At 42.9% G+C, this 27,833-nt stretch overlaps 1 protein-coding gene across 1 annotated transcript; it reads right to left on the bottom strand.

Annotated features, from left to right (window-relative positions):
* Nucleotides 1-26,338, bottom strand: LOC310858768 (sodium/hydrogen exchanger 9B2). The gene is made up of 13 exons (XM_083765023.1): nucleotides 26,191-26,338; nucleotides 23,404-23,757; nucleotides 21,287-21,491; nucleotides 17,298-17,468; nucleotides 14,863-15,005; nucleotides 14,021-14,148; nucleotides 10,934-11,109; nucleotides 8,382-8,488; nucleotides 6,774-6,923; nucleotides 5,348-5,456; nucleotides 3,506-3,642; nucleotides 2,752-2,938; nucleotides 1-432 (listed from the first exon to the last, which is right to left on the bottom strand). The coding sequence occupies exons 2-13, from the start codon at nucleotides 23,593-23,595 to the stop codon at nucleotides 371-373; spliced, it is 1,767 nt and encodes a 588-aa protein (XP_083621149.1). The 5' UTR covers nucleotides 23,596-23,757; nucleotides 26,191-26,338; the 3' UTR covers nucleotides 1-370.
* Nucleotides 26,339-27,833: the final 1,495 nt, after the last annotated feature.

Here is a 27,833-nt window from a genome sequence, read left to right as displayed (position 1 = left end):
GTGAAAGCATTGAATACAGTTGTAATGAAGTGTACTCGGATACGGATCGATTGCAGTGTGAAAGCATTGAATACAGTTGTAATGAAGTGTACTCGGATACGGATCGATTGCAGTGTGAAAGCATTGAATACAGTTACTCGGATAGGGATCGCTGCAATGTGAAAGCATTGAATACAATTGAGTGAAGTGTACTCGGGAGCAGTAGAATCGATGCCAATGTGAATCATGCCCAGCGTGGGACCAGGCAATCGTATTCGGGAACCGTTTTGAATCAAACGGACTCAGTGCGAATCTGTCCTAAAAGATAGCTCCACTATTACCAGATGGTAGGTCCAGTTACATGAAGGTCTTTCAGATGGTGTTACTACTGTCAGAGGGTGCTCTCATAGGTTATGGGAGTCTCATTGTCGCCTTCTGCTCCTGCCGCGCTGCCTGCGTTTCAGGAAAGGTGGGAGAGAAAGACAAAACATTGCGTCAGTAACATAACGTCAGCTCCAGCCCCCATTAGGCCTAACTAACTCATCTAAAGCACAGTAAGCACTCTATTCTATAAGGGGCTGTCGCAATCACCACTAAACTGCAGTCAGGTGTGTCATGAAAAATGCAGGGAAATGGATGGAAAACATGTGGGAAACTGTTTTGTCAATATTATTTTGTTATATAGGCCAGTTAACAGTTTATACATGGTCCACGTAATTGTGAAAAGAAATATAAATGTGGCCCAGGCCGTAGCGTAACGGTCTGGGCACCGGACTGGTGATCCAGTCGCGGTGTGCCGCAGGTTCGACTCCCGGACCCGACACGGCCTTTACCGCATGTCATCCCCCCATCTCTCTCCCGTTTCCTGTCAGCCTACTTTCTATCCCTTAAAAAATCAATAAAGGCGTAAGCCGCAAAAAAAATATCTTAAAAAAGAAATATAAATGTCTCAAAATATAGGAATTTAAAAAATCCAAAAAGGTAGCACATTCAAAAATTAAATAAAGGCTGCATAGCCGAAACGCATAAGCGTACTTTGTCCGCCATTTATTACATTTTTGGATGTGCTACCTTTTTGGAATTGTTTTTAAATTCCTTTACCTTTTTTTTTATGTATACTGGATTTGGGTTTGGCACCTCTTTTTCTCATTTAAATATAAATGTCTGTATGTAGGCCTTGTATTCCTTGTAACCAATTGTGTGTTGTAATAAAAGCAATTGAGTAGGCTTACTATCACACATGTAAAATCAGTGTAACAACCTTTCTGCTAAGGACAGAGATGGATGGTCTACTCTACAGACAGACAACATCTCAGTTATTCCTTATTAAATGGAACATCAGTTAATATTATGTTCCGATTCACTCCATGTTTCCTTCAAAACTGAAATGAAAACAACCTCGCCAGAGCAGGGAGTGCAGACGTGATGACTATTAATATTATGTTATACTTTAGCTATTGAAAAATAGCATATCTACAAACTTGTAGATCTTCTATTTATTGAAAAATTGTCAATATGTGGTGCAAATTTTTAACTAAAATCTTTGAATATATATTCTTTCAGTGCTAACATGTTTAACTCAAATGCTATGCTTCTGGGAGGGTCCCTGGAAGAACATATTTTCAGATGGGGGTCGGCGGCCAATTAAATACATTTTTGGGGGTCCTTGACATGAAATTGTTTGAGAACGACTGACATAGAAACATGAGGTTTTTCAGAAAACTGATTTAGAAGGCATTTGTAGAATCGTCCTCAGGTTTAAATGGGTTAATTCAACGTGTTTTTAAAGGAAGGTAGTAAGGTCAAAACAAAAGGCATTTAAAACATGAGGTTCTACCACAAGCCGCGGTCATGAATGATCCACGTACACTTTTGCAAGTGAAAAAGAGTGGTGATCTGACAGCTCATATATATCTGAACAATGAACAATAGCACAGGTGTGTACAGGCACACGCAGTACCGCAAACTAAACAACGGCAATGCAAATTGTCATAGTGCTATCCCTGCAATGCAGAGCAACACTGCTTTTCATAATAGGATATTGCTCTATCGCTGATAGAGACAAATCTGAGGCTTCGTACACACATAAAGAACAACTGTGCTGTGCTCTGCCTGTGTTTCATGGCCGCCCCAATGCTTTTCCAATGGAAGTCATTTGGTTTGACCAAGCACTTGTGTTTGATTGCTCCCCTCCCCCCATCACACACAACTGTTTGGTCGAAACACGGACAGCACAGAGCATGTTCGTCTGATATGTGTGTGTGTACAAAGACTAAGGGTGGGCAAGATAATTACTAATTAATTATTAATTTACAATGTAGGCATTTATCAGACGCTCTTAATCCAGAGTGATTTACAGTAAGCAAGAACAAAAAACATGGTAATACATACAAATGCATAATAAATAGTCATCATGAATCATACATAAGCTAAGAACAGAGGGATATAATGAAACTATGTCTATATACTATAGAGTGCTATGTCTACATAAAACGCTATTTAAGTTACATAAGTTGAGGCTAGGGCAAGTGCTACGGGCTAAGATGGAGCCTGAAGGGGTGGGTTTTCACTTCAGACTACGGCGGAAGATTGGGAGAGAGTCTGAAGTTCTGGTAGCAAAGGGGGAGCGCATCCCATAGTTTTGGAATGCACTTCAGGAGAAAGGGTAGAGTGAGTGGGTGGGGTGGGGGGGTCATCATATGTATGGGGCTGTGTTGTATACCTTACCTAAGAAAAAGGCTGATAAATTGTGTTTGACTGTGACTGGCTCACCCCAGGAGGACGGGCCCTTTGGTTTCTGCAGGAGGTACGGCCCAGAGAGGCCGATGAGGAGGGCTCCTACGGGGGCCGTGAGGAGGATGGACAGGACGGCAACGGTCAGGACGTCCATGCCGTACTTCTGGGCTATCTCGTCGTTGTTCGACCTGGCCATGTCCAGCGCTGTGGAGCCGATAGCCGCCTGAGAGGGTGGGAAAAAAGCAGTGTTGATTTGGTCGACTAAAACTAAAGACGAAAAATGTTCGTCGACTACCTTTTTTTCACTGACGGAAACTAAATGAAAACTAAGCTATGGTGACTAAAACCTAAATATATTAACACTTTCGTCAACAAATGAAAACTAGACTAAAATGTTAGGAAGGGACTAGTGGACAAGAGATCCAGTACAAGTTAGTGGACAAGAGATCCAGTACAAGTTAGTGGACAAGAGATCCAGTACAAGTTACACTCACTCAAGTTACACTCACAAGTTACGCGTTGTGAGCTTGTAGTGTAAAAACACTCATTTCGACGGCATCAAGGCCCACCAAAATGCATTTTAGTCGAGTAAATTAACCGTAGATTTAGTCGACTAAAATCCTATGACATTTAGTCGACTAAAACTAAACTAACACTAAGACATTCCAGGTGACTAAAATGTGACTAAAACTAAATGAAAACTATTCTACTAAACTATGACTAAAACTAAAATCTAAATGTGCTGCCAAAAATAACACTGGCCGGCAAGCCGGCAAACATCCAAACCAACCTGCACGGTGGCCTTGGGCAACCATGCCAGGGAGATGAATATCTTCTCCTTGAAGTTGAAGCCCGCACACATCACACAGAGGAAGGTGAAGAGAACTCGAACCGTCAGCGCAATGAGCAGAGAAGCTATGCCCAGACCTAACCCATGGGGAGAAGACCAGTGCAGTTAGAGGAGCAGAGAAGCTATGCCCAGACCTAACCCATGGGGAGAAGACCAGTGCAGTTAGAGGAGCAGAGAAGCTATGCCCAGACCTACCCCATGGGGAGAAGACCAGTGCAGTTAGGAGTCCAGTTATATATTTCCCCAAACAGATGGACAGTACAGTGAATGAATCGATAACACTCATGTGCCAACAACAACAACAACACATAATAATCCTCAATGCAAGAATATAATGCAAAAAACAGTAATAGAGGTATTTGTATTGTTTGTGAAAACTGTGTTTGCATTACATATTCCTTTTTTCATGTGAGAATAAGGTTGTACGGTAGCCCAGTGCTTCCCAAAGTGGGGTCCGGGGACCCACAGGGGTCCTTGAGGGAGTTCCAGGGGGTACCCAGCTAAATGATAGTTTGGAGCCAAATGGAGCCTTATGGGTCTGTCATTTGAGCGAGAAATAGACGAAGCAGTACCCGGAAATGGATTCTATTTGATCAACTCACTTCCTTGTTTTCCGACAGTGCTCCATCCCTGCAGCTGGCCAGACGCAGGCACTAAACTCACCCCACACAGCTACTGCTATTGTCCTGGAACGTCCCCTTATCATTCAATAAACTCACCCCGCACAGCTACTGCTGTTGCCCTGCATGTCCCCTTAGCATTCACTAAACTCACCGCACACAGGCATAGCTACTGCTGTTGCCCTGCAACGTCCCCTTAGCATTCACTAAACTCACCCCACACAGCTACTGCTGTTGCCCTGCAACGCCCCCGTATCATTCACTAAACTCACCCCACACAGCTACTGCTGTTGCCCTGCAACGTCCCCTTAGCATTCACTAAACTCACCCCACACAGCTACTGCTGTTGCCCTGCAACGCCCCCGTATCATTCACTAAACTCACCCCACACAGCTACTGCTGTTGCCCTGCAACGCCCCGTATCATTCACTAAACTCACCCCACACAGCTACTGCTGTTGCCCTGCAACGCCCCGTATCATTCACTAAACTCACCCCACACAGCTACTGCTGTTGCCCTGCAACGCCCCCTTAGCATTCACTAAACTCACCCCACACAGCTACTGCTGTTGCCCTGCAACGCCCCCTTAGCATTCACTAAACTCACCCCACACAGCTACTGCTGTTGCCCTGCAACGCCCCCGTATCATTCACTAAACTCACCCCACACAGCTACTGCTGTTGCCCTGCAACGCCCCGTATCATTCACTAAACTCACCCCACACAGCTACTGCTGTTGCCCTGCAACGCCACCGTATCATTCACTAAACTCACCGCACACAGAGCCGGTTGACAGTGCACTACTGAATAATTCACATCGTAGGTTTTTACTCTCGAGTCTCGAACTGGCGCCATTTCTTTTCAACAGTGAGATTAGAAGCATGGACAGAGTGGCGCTGATGACTTATCAGCAACAACGTGGCTACGTTAACAGTTGACGTTATGAAATAAGAGTCTGCTGCCTGCTGGCCAGACTAGCCAGAGTAGCCTAGTGACAAAACAAATCCACAGAACACTAGCGAATCAGGCTGGAACCCTGCAGGAGTAAAAGAGATTTGCATACATACATACACAAATGTGCGTATCTCTCACAACAATGGTAACACACAGACATGATAAGATAACTAGTAACGTATTTGTTTGCCTAAGCTGTGTGATCTTACCAACTGTGTTTCCCTCCAGCTGTGAGATTGTGATCTCGGCTCCGATCAGACCAAACAGGAGAGGCTGGAACACCTCCCAGGCCATCCCCACAACCTCCTCCACCGGTTCCTACACACAGCACAGCATGATACAAACATACACACAGTTGGATCTTTGCAAAATAACAAATAAAGACATGAACCCCTGCAGTTAAAGTAGGATCAGCAGCACAAGCTGACAAAACAACATTTATTTTTGCACCACCATCCATGCCTGTCAGGGATTACAAAGTAAGTAATAGACCAGTGGTTTTCAACCCTTTTCACATCAAGGCTCATCATTTATTCAGCATCTGAGCCACGGAACCACCACTAAACTCTCTGACCCAAAACTAAATCATATTTTGTTGTCGTTGGACAATATTTTGTCCACAATGAGAGACAACAAACGCTGACCAAAAAGATTATAATAAATCAACATTCTCTAATTGTGTAGACTTCTTGTAAATTAAGTAATGCAGTTGTTTAACAATAAGTTAACTCTTGAGAGCGTAAAATGAAACCAAATGGACCCATAAGGGTCCATTTGGTTTAATTTGAAGGGTCCATTTAGTTACCAAGTCTGCATAATTTAGCTTGGGAGCAGCTGGAACCACCTCAAGGACCGCTGGTTGAAAACCACTGGAATAGACCAATTCAATCCCAGCTGGACTCAATAGACATGGTCATGCACGAGTAGGAAGAGGGTTGTTTGAGGTGAAATGTACATCCTTTAATCGCTACATGTGGATGTCGTAACACAAACAGCAGTTTAAATTAATCGCACAAATTAAATGTGGGTAAGGACCGTCCTTTAGCATATCTAATTTGGTACGGTTGTCGTTTCTCAGGAGAAAATACAGCAGCATGCCATTTGCCGGAGATAATAAAATATGCACAACTGCTAATGAAATGTTCCTTTCATGAAATTCGCACAACCTGTTCTTGCAGAATTTCAATAGATTTCCGAAGAAAGTTTAAGAAGAACTGACAACGTATACAGTATGAACTAGGAACGAGACAGGAAGCTATAAGAGGAAGAAGGGAAATTCTGTGCTGGTGTCATGATTCATGTGGCTTTTCCTTTTCAACCCATTTAGGACGGAACGCATCTGTGACGCTATAGCGTTTAACCACTTTATTAAATGCGTCATGCATGGTGAAGTGTGTTGTTGTTGTTGCTGATCTTTGTCTTTGTCCCAGCTCAGGCCAGCCAGGAAGGCCAACACTAAGGTACAGACAGGGCCGGCCGCTATATATAGGCCACATAGGCAATGGCCTAGGGTGGCAGATTCCCTAGGGCGGCAGATTACCTAGGGCAATAATCTATATGGTATGGACATCATTCCTGGTTCGTTTTGTGAAAAGAAGGGCTGCCGCTGGGTACAGACACCTCCAGAACACTGACCTTGTCTTTGTCCCAGCCCAGGCCAGCCAGGAAGGCTAACACTAAGGTACACAGGCCTCCAGAACCAGGAAACCCTGCTTGGTTACTTCCAAACACTGCAAACACAGACAGGCCCAGCACCAGGAAGGAGCGCTTCATCACCAGGTGTTTCTATAGCAAGAAGTAAAAACAGGGAAAAACATTACAAATAAATACAACAATCATTCCACTATAGAGGGTATGTGCGTGACATCATCATACCTGGAAGTTATGCGGGAATGTAAGTGACAAAACAACAACTTTCCCGACCATTCTGGTCGGGAACCCCTTTTGGTGTGTTAAGCATTATCTTATACTTTAGCTATTGGAAAATAACAGATCTACAAGCTCACTCTATGAGCTTGTAGGTCTGCTATTTTTTTTTTAATCATGAAAATGTGTCGCAAATCTTTGAGCTTCTGGGGGGGTTCCTGGAATGACATATCTTCAGATGGGGGTCGACGGCATATTACATATCATTTTTGGGGTCCTTGACATGAAATATGGAGCACCACTGATCATAGGTATTTCACTAAACTGTCAGGATTTAGAAGATGTTTTTTTTTCTTTTCTACAATTTACAATTTACAATTTAGGCATTTAGCAGACGCTCTTAATCCAGAGCGACTTACAATAATCAAGAACAAAAGCATGGGAATACATCACAAAAGCATTTATCATAAAACATGCGTAAGCTAAGAAAGTAACAGTGGAATATCTATATTATGTACTATGGCGTGCTATGACTATATACAATGCAATTAAAGTGCCGTCTACATAACATGCTATAAGTCTGTATCAGATGCTATCTAAGTCTACAGAAATGCTATCTAAGGGGGTAGGGTAAGTGCTATGGGCCATGATGGAGTCTAAAAAGGTGGGTTTTCAGACTACGGCGGAAGATTGGGAGTGATGCTGCAGTTCTGACTGCAATGGGAGGTGCATTCCACAGTTTTGGAGCCAGAAGGGAGAAGAGTTTGGGACGTGTGGAGCGTTGTCCCGGCGTTTTTAGTGAGGGTACTTCCAGCTTCCCTGCGTTGACTGATCTGAGTGCGTGGGAGGGTTTGTAGGGTTCAATCATACTTGCAAGATATGGGGGAGCCATACCTTTGGTTGCCTTGAATGCCAGCATCAGAGTTTTGTATTCTGTGCGGGCAGCGACCGGGAGCCAGTGGAGGGAGCGGAGCAGGGGGGAGACATGTGAGAATTTTGGCTGGTTGAAGACCAAAATTCTCACATGTCTCCCCCCTGCTCCGCTCCCTCCCTCGACGTCAGGCATGGGTTAACTGTCTTGAGTTGCTCCAGTGCCTTCCTTCCTCCTGCAACCTGTCCTAACCTCTGAGATGCACCAGATTAGCCTGCCATAGGCTTGAGGCACGGTTGGAACTCCTTTCTGACTACAGTTCAACTGAATTTTGTATTAATATCTTCTTTTTCTAAATAAAATCGGAAAGGTGTTTTTAAACTAAATTTAAAACAGAATATAGATACAAAACAGCTATGGATAGACTTGGTCTTTGGACACGGTCTGGACAAATATATAACACTCAAAGTGGCTAATGTAGTCGGATAATACAGCTGACACATTACCTGGTCCCGACTAGGGAAGTACTGGATGAGAAAGCCCAGGAGAAGCCCAGCGACCAGACCCCCCGCCACCTCCAGGACGCCCCGCAGAAGGTTGTACCATGTGCTTCCTGGAGGGGTCAAAGGGAACAGCGTGAATGATGCATCATTACAACCGAAGCTCAGTTTCTGTCTGGTGTGTGCAAGCCAAAGGGATACCGGAGAACTCGCCCAGTTTACCAACTCGCCGCGGCGAAAATTCTTCATCAATGTCTTCATCGTTATGCTAACATGCTGTCTTCATCAGTGTAGTATGTCAAACTCAGATGTTATACTTCATAAAGTAGGCCTAACATTTCAGGATATTGTTTGCTAATGAATTACATTGTTGTTTACTTTGGTGTTTAAACTTTTAGCATTCCTACTTTCTCTAGTGTCAACTGTAAACAACTATGAAGGTGAAGTAAAACTAAAATGCACTAAAATGTGGCAAGTTGGAAAGCTGGCGAGTTCTCTGGATACCTGTGCAAGGCCGTGGGAATTAACTCATTTTGAAGTGAACGTTTTTAACTAAAATCTTTGCTTCTGGTGGGGGTCCCTGGAACAACATATTTTCAGATGGGGGTCGGTGGCGAAATAAAGATAATTTGGGGGTCCTTGACATTAAATAGTTTGAGCACCACTGATATAGAAACATAGATATTTCAGAAAACTGTCAGGATTTTGAAGGCATTTGCAGAATCGAGCTCAGGTCTAAATGGCTTAAGGCTTAAGCAGTTGTTTCACCCTGTGTTAAAATGTTACGTGCCTATCCTAAGTTTATCGTCTGTAGCTCGGTTCTGATGCCTTTACTTTTTAGAAACGATACTGCGAAAAAGGGCTTTTCCGCCACCGTTTGTGGACGACACAACCCCCGTTCTACCAATGAAACCACGGAACCTCTTCTTGTCGGAGCTAAAGCACAGATATGAGGTTCCAAACGGAGCTATAACAGGCCACTTCATGTTTGGCATGTAACTCCTGAACTCCTGAACCATAGCAGGTCACACAGTCCAATTCTCCTCCTGGATTCCTTTCACTTTGTGCTACGTACTCCAAAACTCACACACATAATTGGTACACATTATCTCGTGAGTCAAGATGTATCAGTCACAAAATGTGCAGACCCTGCCCTGAAGGATTAACAAAGGCCTCCCGTACTGTGTGTGTGAGTGTGTGTGTGTGTGTGTGTGTGTGTGTGTGTGTGTGTGTGTGTGTGTGTGTGTGCGTGCGTGCGTCGTGCCGGAGAGCAATGCACAGAGGCAAAGCATCCCTTGTATGTGGTTGATTACACTCGGCCAATAAACTGATTCTGAACTCTTCTTTCTTTCTGTGTGCACTGCAGCCCTCATGAAAAAATAAACCTGGTAAAGTCCACCGTGCGTCAAGCTGCTTCAGGCCAATGACACCATTTAGCTCACAGTAGTGGTCTGAGCCACTGACTCCCCCTGCTGTGCTCCTGACAAAGTTCAAACCAGTGTTTTTGGCAGTGTGTCAACAAAAAGTTGATTTTGTCGACTAAAACTGAGACGAAAAATGTTCGACTACCTTTTATCACTGACGAAAACTAAACGGAAACCATTTTCAGCATGCAACCAAGTGTAAAATGACTTACGGTACACTGGATCTCTCGTCCACTAGTCCCTTCTTAACATTTTTGTCTAGTTTATAAAAGTGTCAATATATTTAGTCTTAGTTTTAGTCATCATAGCTTAGTTTTCAATTAATTTTTGGTAGTCGACGGACATTTTCCATCATAGTTTTAAGTGGACAAAATGAACACGGGTTCTCAGATTGTGAGAAACGCTGACTCTGCATTGCTGAGGCCTGCTCTGCAGGATGCCGCTCCGCCAAAGAGATAAACCGATGTTGGATTTTCAGCCTAGAACCAAACAAACACAACTCCTGCTGCTGCTCACCAGTGGTGGAAAAAGTACTCAATTGTTTTGCTTAAGTAAAAGTACCAATGCTGCAATTTAGAAATACTCTGTTACAAGTAAAAGTACGGAATTGAAAATGTACTTGAGTAAAAGTACAAAAGTATTGGCATCAAAATGTACTTATAGTACTAAAAGTACTATTGCAGAATGTCCCATTTCACAAGTTCAAAATGTGTACGTCTATTCAAAGGCTATTTTCAAATAGCCAAAAAAGGATAGGGTTGAAGTGGTTAATGTATGTCTTCTAATCACAAAATCGCCAAACTAACTAGTAACTAAAGTTTTCAATTGATTGCAGTGAAGTAAAAGTAATGGAAAATTGGAAATACTCAAGTAAAGTACAAATACCTCAAAATTGTACTTAAGTACAGTACTTAAGTAAAAGTACTGGGGTGCATACTTAGTTTAGACTAGTCATTGGACATGGGTTAAGATTAGCGATTAGGTTTAGGTGTGCTGCCCCGTGGGAGGTTAGGTTTAGGGTGAGGTTTTGAGATAGGTTGTAGTTGTAGGACTAATGACTGGTCTAACCAATGACTAGTCTAAACCAAAAACTGTCTAAACTAAGTACTACTTTCCACCACCGCTGCTGCTCACCTGTGGCGAAGGCCATGCCCATGCACGTGGTGAAGCCGGTGATGGCCAGGATGTCGTCGAAGCTTCCCGCCGCCATCAGGAGCGTGGGGATGCCTTGCTCCAGACCGTAGCCGTCCTTCTGAAGCATCAGCATGGATGGAACCACCACGGCCGGAGACACGGCGCCCAGCACGAAACTATACAACAACACAACTTCATTAGTTCATTTAAAGGACCTATAATATAAAATTCAACTTTTTTTCAAATTTTGAACAATCAGGCTTTCATATCATATAGGTGCTTTAATGGAAATTGCTCTCAGGAACAGCTCAACTGATTTTGGTCTCATCGTGATGTCATCAATGTCACCCTACTTTGTATATTTCCTCCTTCTTCAGTCTTCAGTTTCAAATTTGCATTTCCACTTTGTTTACAATGTCCGCCATTGTTGATTTTCCAAGCTGGCATGGAATGGAAACGAGCCTGGTTTTATCTAGCATCAGTATTATAATGACTCAAATATTAAATAATCTGCATATCAGCACCCCCACCACCTCAGGACATTGTGGTACTGCAGCTAAAACTGCTTTCAGTCCAGAAAGAAATGACAAGGCCTGGTTATATCAGAGTGGTGATTGAGGCTCAAACCACTAGAAAGAACTGCATGTTATTTGCGCTTTAAACACTTTAAACACCCATTAAGACCTGAGGACGATTCTACAAAATGTCTTCTAAATCCTGAGAGTTTTCTGAAAAACCTCATGTTTCTATGTCAGTCGTTCAGGACGGGATGTTATACTTTAGCTATTGAAAAATAGCAGATCTACAAGCACAAGAGTGCCACGCTACGAGCTTGTAGATCTGCTATTTATTTTTAATCGTGAAAATGTGGAGCAAATCTTTGTATATATTCTTTCAGAGGGAACGTTTTTAACTTGTATCTTTGCTTCTGGGGGGGGGGGGGTCCCTGGAACAACATATTTTCAGATGGAGGTCAGCTGCCAATTACATATCATTTTTGGGGTCCTTGACATGAAGCACTTTGACACTGACATTTTCAGAAAACTGTCATGATTTAAAAGCCTTTTGTAGAATCTGTTCTCAGGTCAAAATGGGCTAAACACTTTAATAAGCACTACCGGTATATAGTTATTTGTATGATGATTATTTTGATTTTGAAAAAATAGTTCTATAATAGTGAATGTCAGTTCTATAAATACTTATATAAACTATAAGGACACAGGCCCAAAATAGGGACACCAGGATTAATGTGCTTAACTGAATATTTACCCTACTAGTACCCACTACCCAGTAGTGGGAATAGAAGTCTACTAGTCTTGCGTTGCCAGACTGTTGCCTCTCGCAAGCTCCAAATGCTTCCGTCATACAGTCTGGAGCAGCTGAAGCTCTGATCATGAGTAAAATATAAATGCTTCCGTTATACAGTCTGGAGCAGCGAAACTCTGATCATGAGTAAAATATAAATGCTTCCGTCATACGGTCTGGAGCAATGGAAGCTCTGATCATGAGTAAAATATAAATGCTTCCGTCATGCTTCCGTTTTGTCTTTCCAGTCGCGCAAATTTATCCTAATATAAATAGAAATCATCTGAGCATATATATTAGCAGAACATGAAATAACAAAAGACAGGTAAAGGTACATTTCCGTGAACGGAAATGACAGCTTCTTTACTCAGATTTCAGGGGAGGACTGAAAGCTGAGGACTCTGAAGCTGCTGTGCAGAGTAAGTTACAAAGCTGAGGACTCTGAACCTAACCTGACGTTGCCAGATCCAAGAAGCTTGCTACACAAATTTGTTTCACAGCTTATTGGGATCTGGGATCTCGGAAGCAAATTCGATGACGGGGCTGTTCCTTTTTTTCAAGATACTTGGTAGATGATTGGATGGGACCGTCTGTCTATCACCGTGTGGGCGTGCAAACACAACCAATCATATTGACGTGTCTATATAGCTTCACATCCGGTTTCGCACATATCCCGCCATTAGCTCACGCTGATTGGTTAGACCACGGAGCGGTTCGGTGTTAGCTGAACTCCCTGAGAGATCCCAGATGGTTGCTGTGTTGGGGAACATGGTTACCCAATACCGCCCCCATCTGGCAAAGTCGGGTTACTCTGAACCTGCTGTGCAGAGTAAGTTACAAAAGCACATCATGGCAACACCAGAGTGTGTCATGCACTAGAAAGGAGAAGGCAGAAAGGAGTGTCAGTGTAGTGTTAGTTTTTAACAGTAATATTGCATTTACCCCAGGGGGCAGAAATGTGGTATTTAACCCAGGGGGCAGTAATATTGTATTTACCCCAGGGGGCAGTGATATTGTATTTACCCCAGGGGGCAGTAATGTTATATTTACCCCAGGGGGCAGTAATGTGGCATTTAACACAGGGGGCAGTAATATTGTATTTACCCCAGGGGGCAGTGATATTGTATTTACCCCAGGGGGCAGTAATGTTGTATTTACCCCAGGGGGCAGTAATGTGGCATTTAACACAGGGGGCAGTAATATTGTATTTACCCCAGGGGGCAGTAATGTGATATTTAACCCAGGGGGCAGTAATGTGGCATTTACCCCAGGGCAGGGCAGTAGTGTGGTATTTACCCTCGGATGAAGCCCCACAGGGGGCAGTAATGTGGTATTTACCCTCGGATGAAGCCCCACAGGGGGCAGTAATGTGGTATTTACCCTCGGATGAAGCCCCACAGGGGGCAGTAGTGTGGTATTTACCCTCGGATGAAGCCCCACAGGGGGCAGTAATGTGGTATTTACCCTCGGATGAAGCCCCACAGGGGGCAGTAATGTGGTATTTACCCCAGGATGAACCCCCACACCCAGGGGGCAGTAATGTGGTATTTACCCCAGGATAAAGCCCCACACCCAGGGGGCAGTAATGTGGTATTTACCCCAGGATGAAGCCCCACACCCAGGGGGCAGTAATGTGGTATTTACCCCAGGATGAAGCCCCACACCCAGGGGGCAGTAATGTGGTATTTACCCCAGGATGAAGCCCCACACCCAGGGGGCAGTAATGTGGTATTTACCCCAGGATGAACCCCCACACCCAGGGGGCAATAATGTGGTATTTACCCCAGGATGAAGCCCCACACCCAGGGGAGGCCCATGAGGAAGTGTGAGACCACCGCTACAGTGGATGCCTCCACCAGGCAGGGACCCATCGCCACACGCACGCACACACCCTTCAGTTTCTTCAGAGCCTGAGAGAGAAGAGAGAGCACACACAAATTACCATTTGATTGATTGAATAGCTGCATTAGACAGAATGTATAAACTGTCAAACACTGATTGATTGATTGATTGATTGATTGATTGAAATATGTATTACATTGCAGAATTACAGTACATTTCAAGCACACCTCAATACAAAGACTGTTAACTGTGAGTGGACAACCCAATAATGCATTACACTTGTTTACAAGAGGGTCCACCTTGTTCAATTCATCAAAACATTTAGAGACGTACAAATAGACACTTCTATATATAGCCAAAGAACAGAACAGGAATTCATCATAAAGGAGGATAAAAAGGGAAAATAAACATATACAGTGAGTCACATATACACTCAGTTCCAAAGGGACAGCTTAAAAGAAATCCTTGTTTCAGCAGCACACAAGATTCAAGATCTAAATTTCTGTCTCATCTCATGTACTAAATAGCACATAAGAGTAGTATACTTTCGTTTTTTTGTGTTGGTTCCTCAACACAGATTTGTAGCAGCAACACAGAAAATCTTCATTTTAGTCATCACAGCTTAGTTTTCATTTCGTTTCCATGTAGTTTTCGTCAGTGAAAAAAGGTAGTCGACGAACATCTTTCATCTTAGTTTTAGTCGACAAAATCAACACTGGCTGGAACTCAAGGCTAATGAAAGCAAACATTTCCACTGCTATAAATGTTGAGTGACATCATACCGAGGGATCCAATCCCAGGCCGGCTCTGGCCAGAATGACGGCCAGGGCGATGTTTCTCAAGGAGGCGGACCATCGGAAGTCGATGTACACGGCCTCCGTTACCACGGGGATGTTTCTCAGCAGGAACCCCATCAGCAGCATTCCTGTGGCGAGTCAAGGAGAGTGAGAGGACAGGTGATACCTTAGCAACAACACAGGCCTTTGTTCTTCAGGCTCTCTATCTCTCTATCTCTCTCACACGCACACAGCCGGAGAGCTGGTGTGACTTTCATTACAGTTGTCTGGTTGCTGCTCAAAATGAACAGCCATGTTGAGGAGGACAACATACTCAATCAAGACTCCAGTGCCTGTTAAAAGTGTTAAAAACCCTTGGGTTCAGTATTTAGATATTTGATGTTTATTTTAGTTTGACCAGATGAAGAGCCTTGGCTCTATACGGAAACGTCGTAAATAAATTATATTGGAGCAGATGAGTGTGCGAGTTTACAGTTGGTACAGAGGATAAAATAAGACATTACTGTAGCGTAGTTAGGCCCGCAGTCACCTGGCAATGGTTGTGACGGTTGGCATTATCTACAAACGTTTGGCTAAACCAACAATCGAACGAGGAGCACTTCTTGTATTTATTTTCCGATATCATTCATATTCGTTACTCTGCATATTGAGTAAACATAACTCTTAGCAGCATACAGACTCATGTTATTATATTGTGCGTGACGTTTTAGAGGCCCACTGTCTCATTGAAAACAGCTGCAGTCTAGGCAGTCTTTGCCAAAAAACTACAGCAGAGAGAAGTTCAAGTTTGTAAGGGTCTAGGTAGCACACCTTTGAGTCGTTCTTATTATTTATTATTATTTAACTTGGGCATGGCTAGGGCATGAATTCTTTGTATGTATAATTTGTATTTTGTCATCCACGTGTCGTTTCCACGTTTGGTGATAAGTTATTCAAAAAATAAAAATGTTGGTCTAAAAAAGAACTTACTTGACCAATTTAGAGGGACAACATTATCTTTTAGGCTAATAAAATAACATCAATCTATACATTGGGTTAATAAAATATTGAAGGTGTGACTAATCAGCGAGTACTTTTCTCCCACCTTTGTTAGCATACTAACATATCACACCCTTTTGATATCAGGGCTTTCTTCTGTAGTATGATGAGTCAGTAGACAGTTAGCGGCCTGTAAAAAGAGTTCTCAATGCTAACTTTGACCATATTGTGAAGATATGCTGTTTTGAGTTTAACTAGAGGTCCGGGCGGCCCTCCTCACACCTATGTCTTAACCCATTTAGACCTGAGGACGATTCTAAATCCTGACAGTTTTCATGGAAACATGGGTTTTTCAAAAATAATTCAAAAATAGCAGACCTACAAAGTTCGAACTTGTAGGTCCATAGAGTTTTGTGCCCATACAGTATGTACTGATACTAATTTGTTTGCACCTGATGCCATGAGGACACTCTGCACATATCTTGCTTTGGGAACTCCTTATATGGATATGGCTGAGTCCAGGGCTTAAAGCCCCAAAAAATCCCAAGACTGAAAAAGATTTTTTGCAAATCTGCATGCAGTGATCTCATTAAATGACCCCTATGAAATCCTCAGGACTGAAATCAGTCCCCAGGACTGAGAACTTTAAGCCCTGTGAGTCATAGTGACATGAGTGCGATGACGTGTTCCGCCTGCCCCGGCCGCCAGACCTCCCATTAGCCAATTTGAATACAGGAAGGATAGGAAGGATGCTTATCTTACAAATTACATTTCTGCTTTACTGCTGGGCAGGCTGGACTGATACAGTAAACTATCTCTTCTGACAGCTGTCATTCCTCTCACTGCTGTTGTGAAACGTACAGTGGAATCTGTGGAGAAATAGCTCAGACTTCCATTCCAAGTAGTTGTGGGAGTTGGAGAGCTAGTCTATTCCCAGGCGTGGTTAACTTTGACGATGGAGAGGGCCACTATAGTTCCACACTCACTCCAGAGGACCACATTGCATATTACTGTCGTAGAAAAGATTTGCTGAGCTACAAGCTCTAAACGTGTCGCACTGTGACACTATATTTAAATTGAAATCCTGAATATTCTTTTGCTATTTTTGAAATGGAATCGTGAAAAGTATATATTTTTTGAAATGTTCAAATGCCTTTCAAATTCCTTTAATTGTAGTTATGGTAATTGTATGAACTACGGTAAATACAAATACATTCTGATATTAACCTGAGGGCCACATTATAAGTGAAGGTGGGGGCCGCATGTTGCTCATGCAGCCTGTTGTCTATATATTGTCTATTCTGCCTTAATGATCATGTGTACAGGTATACCAGGCACTAAACAATGACCAGTGTTATAACCCACATTAAAATTCAATAAAGATAAGCAGACAATAATGTCATCTTCACATAAACACCGTTTGCCAGTCATCTCAAGCTTACCGAGAAGAGGGGGGAAGGGTGGAAGTTTAGGCAGACGTATGAGGCCCACCAGTTTGCCTCCGGTGACCGCACAGATGAAAACCGTCGTGACGCCAAACAGGTTGCCTCCTGGGAGACACTCCTTCCCTGTGATAGACCACACCACTCCAAACAGCGTAGCGGCCACGAGAACTGCAGAGTGAAAGATACGGGAGAGTGTTAATGCATTTGGCAGTGTAACACAGCAGGGTTCCACACATTATTTTACAAATTAATTTCCTAAACTTTTCCAAAACTTAATCCGGGCGGCAGTGGCTCAGGGGTAGAGAGACCAGTTCGAACCCAGGCTCCCCCAAAGTTAGTTTTAATCTCTCCCGTTGTGCAGGTTGGTGCCTTGCATGGTTTCCTCCGCCACCGGTGTGTGAATGTGTGTGTGAAGGTAACAGCTACGCTCGCCCCTTTTCCATCTCGCCCCACTACTCTACCTAGCTGTAAACTAGAACTGCACTCTGTCGAGTGCATACTTGCTTGTTGCACACTAGTAGGCCATAAATGGCCAACTAGTGCGCAAGCAGAGCGCGCATGTAATGTTTTCGCCCGCTGTAAACTGTCAAATCTCAATATCTCTGTGAATATCTCCGGTAATTTTCTTAACTCTGGTTTTTCATTTTCATCCGGTAAACTACAGCTTATGATTTCATCTATAAATCTCTTCACTTTTTCCTCGTCATCTACGTCTAGTTTCGGAGCATCTTTACTATATACGTATATCTATATACTCTATACTCTATACTGTATAAAGTGTGTAGTTGTAAGTTGATTAGCGGTATTCTGTGGTTACTTTGGTCCAAAAACCGTGACAGCTGTTCCGCCATTTCAGGACCCCCCCAGAAAAACATCAAATCTGTGCCCGTATTGCTGGACCAATGATGACGAAATGACCATATTTCTTACGTCATCATACTATATACATAATCAGTAAAAATAAAATACCAAATTGTGCCTGATCTGCTGGGACCAGAGTACGTGGTGTGTATGTGTATGACTAGCTCTAAATGATGACATAAGAAATATATATAGTATATAGGCATACTATATATGTATACATATATACTCCATACTCTATACTGTATAAAGTGTGTAGTTGTAAGTTGATTAGCGGTATTCTCTGGTCACTTTGGTCCAAAAACCGTGACAGCTGTTCTGCCATTTGAGGCTTACGCAGAAAAACATCAAATCTGTGCCCGTATTGCTGGATCAATGATGACGAAATGACCATATTTCTTACGTCATCATTTAGAGCTAGTCATACCATAGACGAGTCATACACGTATTTCTTACGTCATCATTTAGAGCTAGTCATACATCAAATCTGTACCCATATTGCTGGACCAATGATGACGAAATGACCATATTTCTTACATACACACCATGTACTCTAGTCCCAGCAGATCAGGCACAATTTGGTAAATTATTTTTTTATTGATTATGTATATAGTATACGTATGACTAGCTCTAAATGATGACGTAAGAAATATATATAGTATATATATAGTATACTGTATAAAGTGTGTAGTTGTAAGTTGATTAGCGGTATTCTGTGGTCACTTTGGTCCAAAAACCGTGACAGCCGTTCCGCCATTTCAGGACCCCCCCAGAAAAACATCAAATCTGTGCCCGTATTGCTGGACCAATGATGACGAAATGACCATATTTCTTACGTCATCATTTAGAGCTAGTCATACACGTATTTCTTACGTCATCATTTAGAGCTAGTCATACACATACACACACATTTGAGGCTTACGCAGAAAAACATCAAATCTGTGTCCGTATTGCTGGATCAATGATGACGAAATGACCATATTTCTTACGTCATCATTTAGAGCTAGTCATACACGTATTTCTTACGTCATCATTTAGAGCTAGTCATACATCAAATCTGTGCCCGTATTGCTGGACCAATGATGACGAAATGACCATATTTCTTACATACACACCACGTACTCTGGTCCCAGCAGATCAGGCACAATTTGGTAAATTATTTTTTATTGATTATGTATATAGTATACGTATGACTAGCTCTAAATGATGACGTAAGAAATATATATAGTATATATATAGTATACTGTATAAAGTGTGTAGTTGTAAGTTGATTAGCGGTATTCTGTGGTCACTTTGGTCCAAAAACCGTGACAGCCGTTCCGCCATTTCAGGACCCCCCCAGAAAAACATCAAATCTGTGCCCGTATTGCTGGACCAATGATGACGAAATGACCATATTTCTTACGTCATCATTTAGAGCTAGTCATACACGTATTTCTTACGTCATCATTTAGAGCTAGTCATACACATACACACACATTTGAGGCTTACGCAGAAAAACATCAAATCTGTGTCCGTATTGCTGGATCAATGATGACGAAATGACCATATTTCTTACGTCATCATTTAGAGCTAGTCATACACGTATTTCTTACGTCATCATTTAGAGCTAGTCATACATCAAATCTGTGCCCGTATTGCTGGACCAATGATGACGAAATGACCATATTTCTTACATACACACCACGTACTCTGGTCCCAGCAGATCAGGCACAATTTGGTAAATTATTTTTTATTGATTATGTATATAGTATACGTATGACTAGCTCTAAATGATGACGTAAGAAATATATATAGTATATATATAGTATATAGGCATATACTATATATGTATACATATATACTCTATACTCTATACTGTATAAAGTGTGTAGTTGTAAGTTGATTAGCGGTATTCTGTGGTCACTTTGGTCCAAATACCGTGACAGCCGTTCCGCCATTTCAGGACCCCCCCAGAAAAACATCAAATCTGTGCCCGTATTGCTGGACCAATGATGACGAAATGACCATATTTCTTACGTCATCATTTAGAGCTAGTCATACACATACGTGTATGACTAGCTCTAAATGATGACGTAAGAAATACGTGTATGACTAGCTCTAAATGATGACGTAAGAAATATGGTCATTTCGTCATCATTGGTCCAGCAATACGGGCACAGATTTGATGTTTTTCTGGGGGGGTCCTGAGATGGCGGAACGGCTGTCACGACAAATGGACCAGGCCGATCACATTACTTGCGCGCTCTGCTTGCGCAAGTAATAACAAAATGGGTTTTTTTTTAAACATATTTCCAGGAAGGGGAGAATGTTTAGGCCTGTCACAAAGATGCAAAATGATATTATACTCTATATCTGATTGACATTTATACCACTTAAATGGTGTAAAAGATTGGTTTCTCCAGATAAATTGCCGCTCACAGATCGGTGGCCGATTAAAGGAGCATCTAGTTATAACATTAAAGTGCTTCTACAGTACGACTCCAAACTCCCAAGATCCAAAGCTTGTAGAAAGGTGGGAACAAAATGTCAGGAGTGCTAAATGTCACACGGTGATGACCTGACAACGTACGTAAATCACTTGGTATGAGAATTCCAGGCCTTTATCCCATAGTAACCAGCTCAGCTCAGACAAGGAGGTCGGGGGTCAATTAATCCCAGAGCTGAGTCATCATACACCAAAGTGTAAAAGTGGGACCCAATGCCTCCCTACTTGGCTCTCAGCAATCCATCAAAGGTTGGATTGTGACATACTAGCATGATTGTCTAGGGGGGGTTTACTGTACATCAAGCTGCCTCCAGCTCTGAAACAAGTTTAAACTAGTTGGCAGGACATCCTATTTTTAGATACAATATTGTATAGCAGTAGTTTTCAAGGTTGGTCCTTGAGGAGGTTCCAGGTGGTCCTTTGCCTTTTTTTTTCTATTTTGAAAAACATTTTTGAATAGTTCAACTAGCCAATCTACATTGACACGTTGTGAGCTTGTAGACTGGCCATTTTAACTATTCAAAAATGTTTTGCAAAATAGTAAAAAGAAAAAAAAAAGGTAAAGAAGTTTAGGGATAAGGGGTTCAGCGGTGACAAAGATGGAGCCCTAGGTCTTCCTCTACTCTGTGCCTAGTACCTTTGGTGACGAGCGAGGCGAAGAGACCTCGTGGCGGACATGGGCAGACCTTGCGTATCAGCGGGCAGCAGATCACGGGCGGCTCCGTGTTGGTGCCGGCGTCCGCCACCGCGGCATTGCGAGGAAGGAAGTAGGTGGTCTCCTCCGTGACGTTTGGAGTGGAGCAGCGACGCACCACCACCTGGATCTGGTTCACGTTCAGGTGCTGGTGGAGTACAGGAGAATGGATGGTTTGTCAGTTACTACCATTAGGCAAGCACAACACATGGTAATACATCAGATGCATATAGTCATCAAGAATCATACGTAAGCTTAAGAACCGAACAGTAGAATATCTATATAATGAAACTATGTGTATACTATACTTCTACATAAAATTATATCTAATTTACATAAGTTGAGCCTTTGCATACGCTTGTACAGTCGTCAAGGCTAGGGCAAGTGCTTACAGGTTAAGATGGAGTCTGAAGAGGTGGGTTTTCAGACTATAATGGCGGAAGATTGGGAGTGAGTCTGCAGTTCTTATTGCAATGTTGAAGTGCATTCCATAGTTTAGGAGCCAGAACGTAAGGGAGAACTTAGAGTTTGGGAGAGGTGGAGCATTGTCCCGGGCGTTTTTAGTGAAAGATGGAGTGCCGTGATTCTTTTAGACCCTAAAACATGATCATTGTTATATAAGGAGGTATATTCTTTTTCAAAAAAGGGTACAGTATTTGTTCAAATGTTGTTCATTAAGTATGCCTGGTTCGCCTGGTGGGTGGTGATGGGTGGTGATCCACCTGAACTGAAGCCACACACACAGCTGTAGTTGTATGATAAAGGGGGAGGGGCTGATAGTGTGATGTCACTATATTACTGTTTATTTCATTGCCCCGTTTGACTGTGAAGGGTTCAGCCTCCAGGAAGAAACCCTAAATACAAAGTTAATACACCATTGCACATAAAAACGACTCCAGTGTGTCTAATGAAGTACTGTCACCTCATAGACGCACGAAAAACTGGAAAAATACAAAGATTGTGGCACTCCCTCTTGAAGGTACTTCTGGAGAATGGATGTTTTGTCAATTACTAACATTAGTTGTCCCCTCCAGACACATTTGCCCCCGCTTACACCACTTTTAAATGCACATTGCGTTGATAAATAATACTAAATGTCTTCATGGTGACTTACATTATAAATAAAACAACGGATACCACAATTCTATTAAAATGCACGCAGTCATTATCATCACTCGACTATAATAGCCTAGTAGTTGCCGGAGCAGCCTCGTGAAATCATAGCATAAATAATGCATCGTCATGACAAATCCACGGAATCTAAAATGTCACAATAACAAAACAATGCTTTGCTTGTGGAAAAACATCAGAACAAATGATAAGAGTGGTTCCTTAGGAAGCTTTCCACACCCGCATCGAGTGACTTACCCTGTTGACATAAGGTTAGAGCACAGACTACTACTGTTTGTCACTAGATTACACAGTTCAGACATACAGTATCAACTTGACCGAATGAAGATATGAACTAATCAAGGTTCTTTATTACGTGCTGAACATTCTCTTTGGCCTTGGTAAAGAGAATGGCTAGGATCTAGAATTAAGATATAGGGCTCCATTTTCGTCACCGCTAAACAATCCCTTTTTACTTTTTTGAAAAACTTTTTTGAATAGTTCAACTAGCCAATCTACATTGACACGTGAGCTTGAAGACTGGCCATTTTAACTATTCCAAAATGTTTTGCGAAATAGTAAAAAAAAGGGCAAATAGTAAAAAAAAAAAAGGGCAAAGAAGTTTAGGGATACGGGGTTTAGCGGTGACGAAAAAGGAGCCCATACCCTATGAACTGGGAACATCCCATCCCATGGTCAAAACAATGTCTCAAAGTCTAGAATCTCCCCATATCTGTGGTATGTTTTGACACTATGAACGAATTCCGTGTCCGACTGCCTTTCACACTCCATCCCTTACGGGATTACAATTTAAAGTACATTGTATTTCCTGTGCCAACAGAACATGCCTTTGACATGATTGAAGCACACCACTTGTCAAAGTCCAGCCTTTGATCTAGTATCTCAACACTTTGATTGGTCGTGCAGGATAAGAAATAAATGGTACTCACATCGACATGGTTAGTCGCGGTAGCTCGATCTTCCCCTGCCTGAGAAGGAGCGGGACTGGGAGGCAGCACTGGACTGTGGGGCAGCGCTGGACTGTGGGGCAGTGGACTGGTGGGCACCGGACTGGGGGGCACTGGACTCGGCACAGGACTCGCCTCGGGTGTAGCTGCTTTGGTCTGGGTGGTGTCCTCCATGGCATTTGGCTCTCTAGTTATGTCTGGTCCTCCTGTTGCTTCTAACACAGCGAACCCACTGAAGGGGTGTGGTTCACGGCCATCTATGGGGCTAGTCCTTCACTGGTGGACAAAAAGGTCCTTCTGACTGGGCCGCAAGGCACGCACCTATTGATGTATCACCTGTTTATCAGTGGAGGGAAATATAATTAAACCATTTAGACCCGAGGACGATTCTACAAATGCCTCTACAGTTTTCTGACAAAACCCATGTTTCTATGTCAGTCGTTCTCAAACATTTTCATGTCAAGGACCCCCAAGATTATATGTAATAGGCCGCCGACTCCCATCTGAAAATATGTTGTTCCAGGGACCCCCACAGAAGCGTTAAAAGAGTTAAAAACTTTGGCTCCGAAAGAATGTACAGTATATTCAAAGATTCGCGCCACATTTTCACGATTTTTCAAAAATAGCAAACCTACAAGCTCGTAGCGTGGCACTCGGTGCCACGCTACGAGCTTGTACATCTGCTATTTTTCAATAGCTAAAGTATAACATAATGCTTAAAACACCAAAAGGTGTTCCCGCCCAAAATGAATTAAGAATAACACTGCAGGTGTGCAGCACTGTGCAGCAGGTGCCAGGTGATAACACTTGGCATCTGGCAAACATGGCATTGAGTGATGACCTAGTAGTAACATATAGGACTATGCCCCAAAGGCAAACATTTCAGTCAAGGTTATTCTCAATTTGGTAACTGGATAACTCACCCCTTTTTCCAACTTTTTTCAAAAGTACGGACATCTCACCCCGAAAGTCTGGATAACTCACCGGTCAAAATGTCGCCCACGGTGAGATGCCTCTACTTTCAGGGGTGCATGCCCCGCCCAGTTATTATGTCTGTGTCCCGTTTACGCCCATGTATGGAGTTTATTGTCAGGCATGCCCAAATATGGAGTCTATGCAGCTGTCAGAACATCATTGTGATGTCAGAACAGGCCAGTTCTATATATGGAGATATAGGGGTGATCAGGTCCAGAGTCCGGGCAGAGGCTTTTGTGCTGGTTCTGGACAACCGGCTATCCGACGGACTCGACACCGCGGGCACTGCACTCCCTGTGGTGGTGTGGAACACGTGTCGAAATTGAAGTCGGTGGGGCGAACGGTTTTCGAGTTACGTGGATTAAAGTCACGTATGTACACACAGAGACTTGGTGCATTTATATCAGGATGTCTTGTAGTCATTTATACTCTCATATCTGGTCGGTAGGTTAAATCATAATGTGAGCTGTCCGCGTCTCTTGGGCGAACTGTCCGTCTCTTGGGAATACTGGATAACTCAACCCTTTACCAACTCACCCTAGAGACATAACTCACACCGACATGTCAGAAAAGTGAGGACATGTATTATCCAGTATTCTTAAGTATACGGTTATTGACCAGCCGGGAGAGAAGGTGCAAAGCAGGCTGTGAATGTTGAAAAGGGTATCTTTGAAAGACAAAGAAGAGATACTGTCTGACAGACACTTGCCAAAAAATGTTGCTCTTTAATTAGGTCGACATTTCGGTCGCTTAGACCTTCATCAGGGCAGACAATACTGTGAATGTTAAAATGTGTTTTAAATAAACTAGTTGTCCTTAATAGCCAATTAGCCATAGTGCTGGCCGTAAATACGATGCAATTTATAGCTTCCACTTGTCACTATCAACAAATAGGGTCATTCAAAGCAAGGTTAATCCAATTCAAGTGTGGTCTCTTTATTCACGTGTGGTCTAGCTGTGGTGGGCATGGTGCCCAGTCCCCACAATGACCAGTGTGGGCTCAGACGGCACATGCCATTCTCTCTGTGGCATGGTGCCCAGTCGCCCCACAGTGCCCACCATGAACAGTCCAGTGCACACAGAGGGCACACGTGTGTCAACACAGCCCAGGGGGTACACACAGTCACACACAGTGCACACACTCGGGCAGCCATAAAACACTGGTGGCTAGCCTGATGTATAGACTCTCGTAGGTGTATTTAATCGATTCTGACATTTAAATTGTCAGAATCGATTAAATAACACGGAGTCTAAATCTCAAGGCTGGTGCCAGCAGTCAACGCATAGCCGAGGTAATGGTTTGACAGCAGTTAGTAGCTAAAGCAACAGACGCTGTTGTTAATCCAATTTGGAGGGAGAGGGGACCACACCATCTAATCATCGACCAAGGGACCATATGTCTTCTAGCCTTAGATTTAGACACATATATCTCAGGCCATGCCAGTCAGTGTCAGTATAGCCTGGCAGCTGGCTCCTTGAGCATGGCTAACTTAGCTGAAGCTAGCAGGAGGGCAGGCAGCAGCCATGCATGCTGACATGTTAGCATTACCATTATTAATCAATGAAGTGAACTTCCTTATAGTTATTAAACCTACTGTATCATGAAATAAAGGATCGTCTTGTCTTCCTGGTTCCATTCATCATGTACAAAAGAAAATAGGTACTATATAGTCCACTTGTATAGAATGCTAACAATACACACATTATCCATTAATGCCCATGGGCAGTGCCAGTTACGTAAAACCAACATGAACCTCACATGGTTGTTGTAATTGGGTTTAAATTTTAACTCACCCCGTCGTACATCGATGTCATCACGCGTTAACGGTCATATACCCCCGAGCAGCGGATTCAGCCTTCAGTATCCAGGCCGTTTAAACTGAGTGGTTGAATGGAGTGAGTGGGATGGGATTAGAGAGGCGATTCAAAGCTGTCCCGTGTCTGGGAAATGGGAATCTGGCGACGCCGCGCATCCTTCAAAAGACTGGACTACACATAGGCGGGTCCTTCAGTGGGCGGGGTTTTTCTGGACCCACTGAAAAAACGGCTTCCCATATTAGAGATTTACAACAAATATTTCTATATATTATTCTAAGCTACAATCAAGGATCCCGGTGAGTCATGACCATAAAACCTTTGGTTTTGTGAAGAGGGAAAAAAAGAATAATTTAATGTTATGGAAAATAAATAAAAAGGTTTGAAAAATTAAAGGTATATTCAGTGATTTCACTCAAAAAACCTTAGGTTTCGTTTTTGGCTGTGGGACCCAGCCTTTCGTCCAATCAGGATAGAGAGTCAAAAACGAAACCTACGGTTTTTTGACCCCCAGGGGTTAACTGGGGACAGGGAGGAACTCCTTATATGGCCAGCACACTCTATAGTAGGGAGGATTATCACAACAAAACAAAAAAATAAGTGATATTTGAATTAAAGGTATATTCAGTGATTTCACTCAAAAAACCTTAGGTTTCGTTTTTGGCTGTGGGACCCAGCCTTTCGTCCAATCAGGATAGAGAGTCAAAAACGAAACCTAAGGTTTTTTGACCCCCAGGGGTTAACTGGGGACAGGGAGGAACTCCTTATATGGCCAGCACACTCTATAGTAGGGAGGATTATCACAACAAAACAAAAAAATAAGTGATATTTGAATTAAGTGAAATCACTGAATATACCTTTAAGTGAAATCACTGAATATACCTTTAACTAGAAAAAGTGGATCGGGGCACAGGTCTCCACCGGTCAGGTTGTGGCCTCCTGGTGGCGCTATAATAGGCCAAGGGTGACAGCTGATTTGAGGCATTTTGTTCCAAAAATGTGTTTTGCAAAAGTCCACCTGTTGGTGGCGCTATAACAGGCCAATGTGATATGTGGATATATTCTTCAGCCTAGTAGGAAAGTCTGTGCAAAGATTTTACTTAAATTGCACACTGTGTTCATGATTTAAGGCTTTTTGTTTGAAACGGGCCAATATCTTAATGGTCATGATTCACCAGGGTCCTGGATGGTTTCATTCTTGGCTTAAAATAATTGATATAAATATTTTTTGGAAATCTCTAGGGGAATGCTGTATAGTGAAGACAGTGTACGCCGTACCCTTTTTTCCCTCCTAAATCTCTATGGGAGAAATTAATGGCCGATTTTTCAGTGGGTCCAGAAGAAACCACAGCTATGCTCTCTCTATTGACCGCGATGTGTGGGACTTCTGAAACAAGAGTGTGTCTGTGTGCAAGCGTTCATGCATGCACTGACTGACAGCAGCCAGCATGGGCCCACATATAGCTGTGACGTGCACACATAGACATCAAAGGGGGGCTTCAGCCGCTGCCCTTTTACCCGTCTGCAAAACCATAGATATTAACAAAATAGATGCCTCATTGGCCACTGCAGTTCGTTGGTGCGATGTGTGTTGAAGGAGGGGCGGAACAATTTACACTGGG

This window comes from Protomyctophum parallelum (assembly GCF_964188405.1).
Source record: "Protomyctophum parallelum genome assembly, chromosome: 5".
Classification (NCBI taxonomy): domain Eukaryota; kingdom Metazoa; phylum Chordata; class Actinopteri; order Myctophiformes; family Myctophidae; genus Protomyctophum; species Protomyctophum parallelum.
The sequence above is the reverse complement of the archived record's forward strand: the minus strand, read 5'-3'. Positions and strand labels throughout refer to the sequence as shown.

Coding starts and splice junctions, on each gene's coding strand:
- LOC310858768 (XM_083765023.1), bottom strand. CDS start 23,595: ATGGAGGACACCACCCAGACCAAAGCAGCTACACCCGAGGCGAGTCCT. Junction 11,110..14,020: donor GTGTGGGGCTTCATCCTGGG/GTAAATACCACA, acceptor GTTGTTGTATAG/TTTCGTGCTGGGCGCCGTGT. Junction 3,643..5,347: donor GCTGGAGGGAAACACAGTTG/GTAAGATCACAC, acceptor CCCATGGGTTAG/GTCTGGGCATAGCTTCTCTG.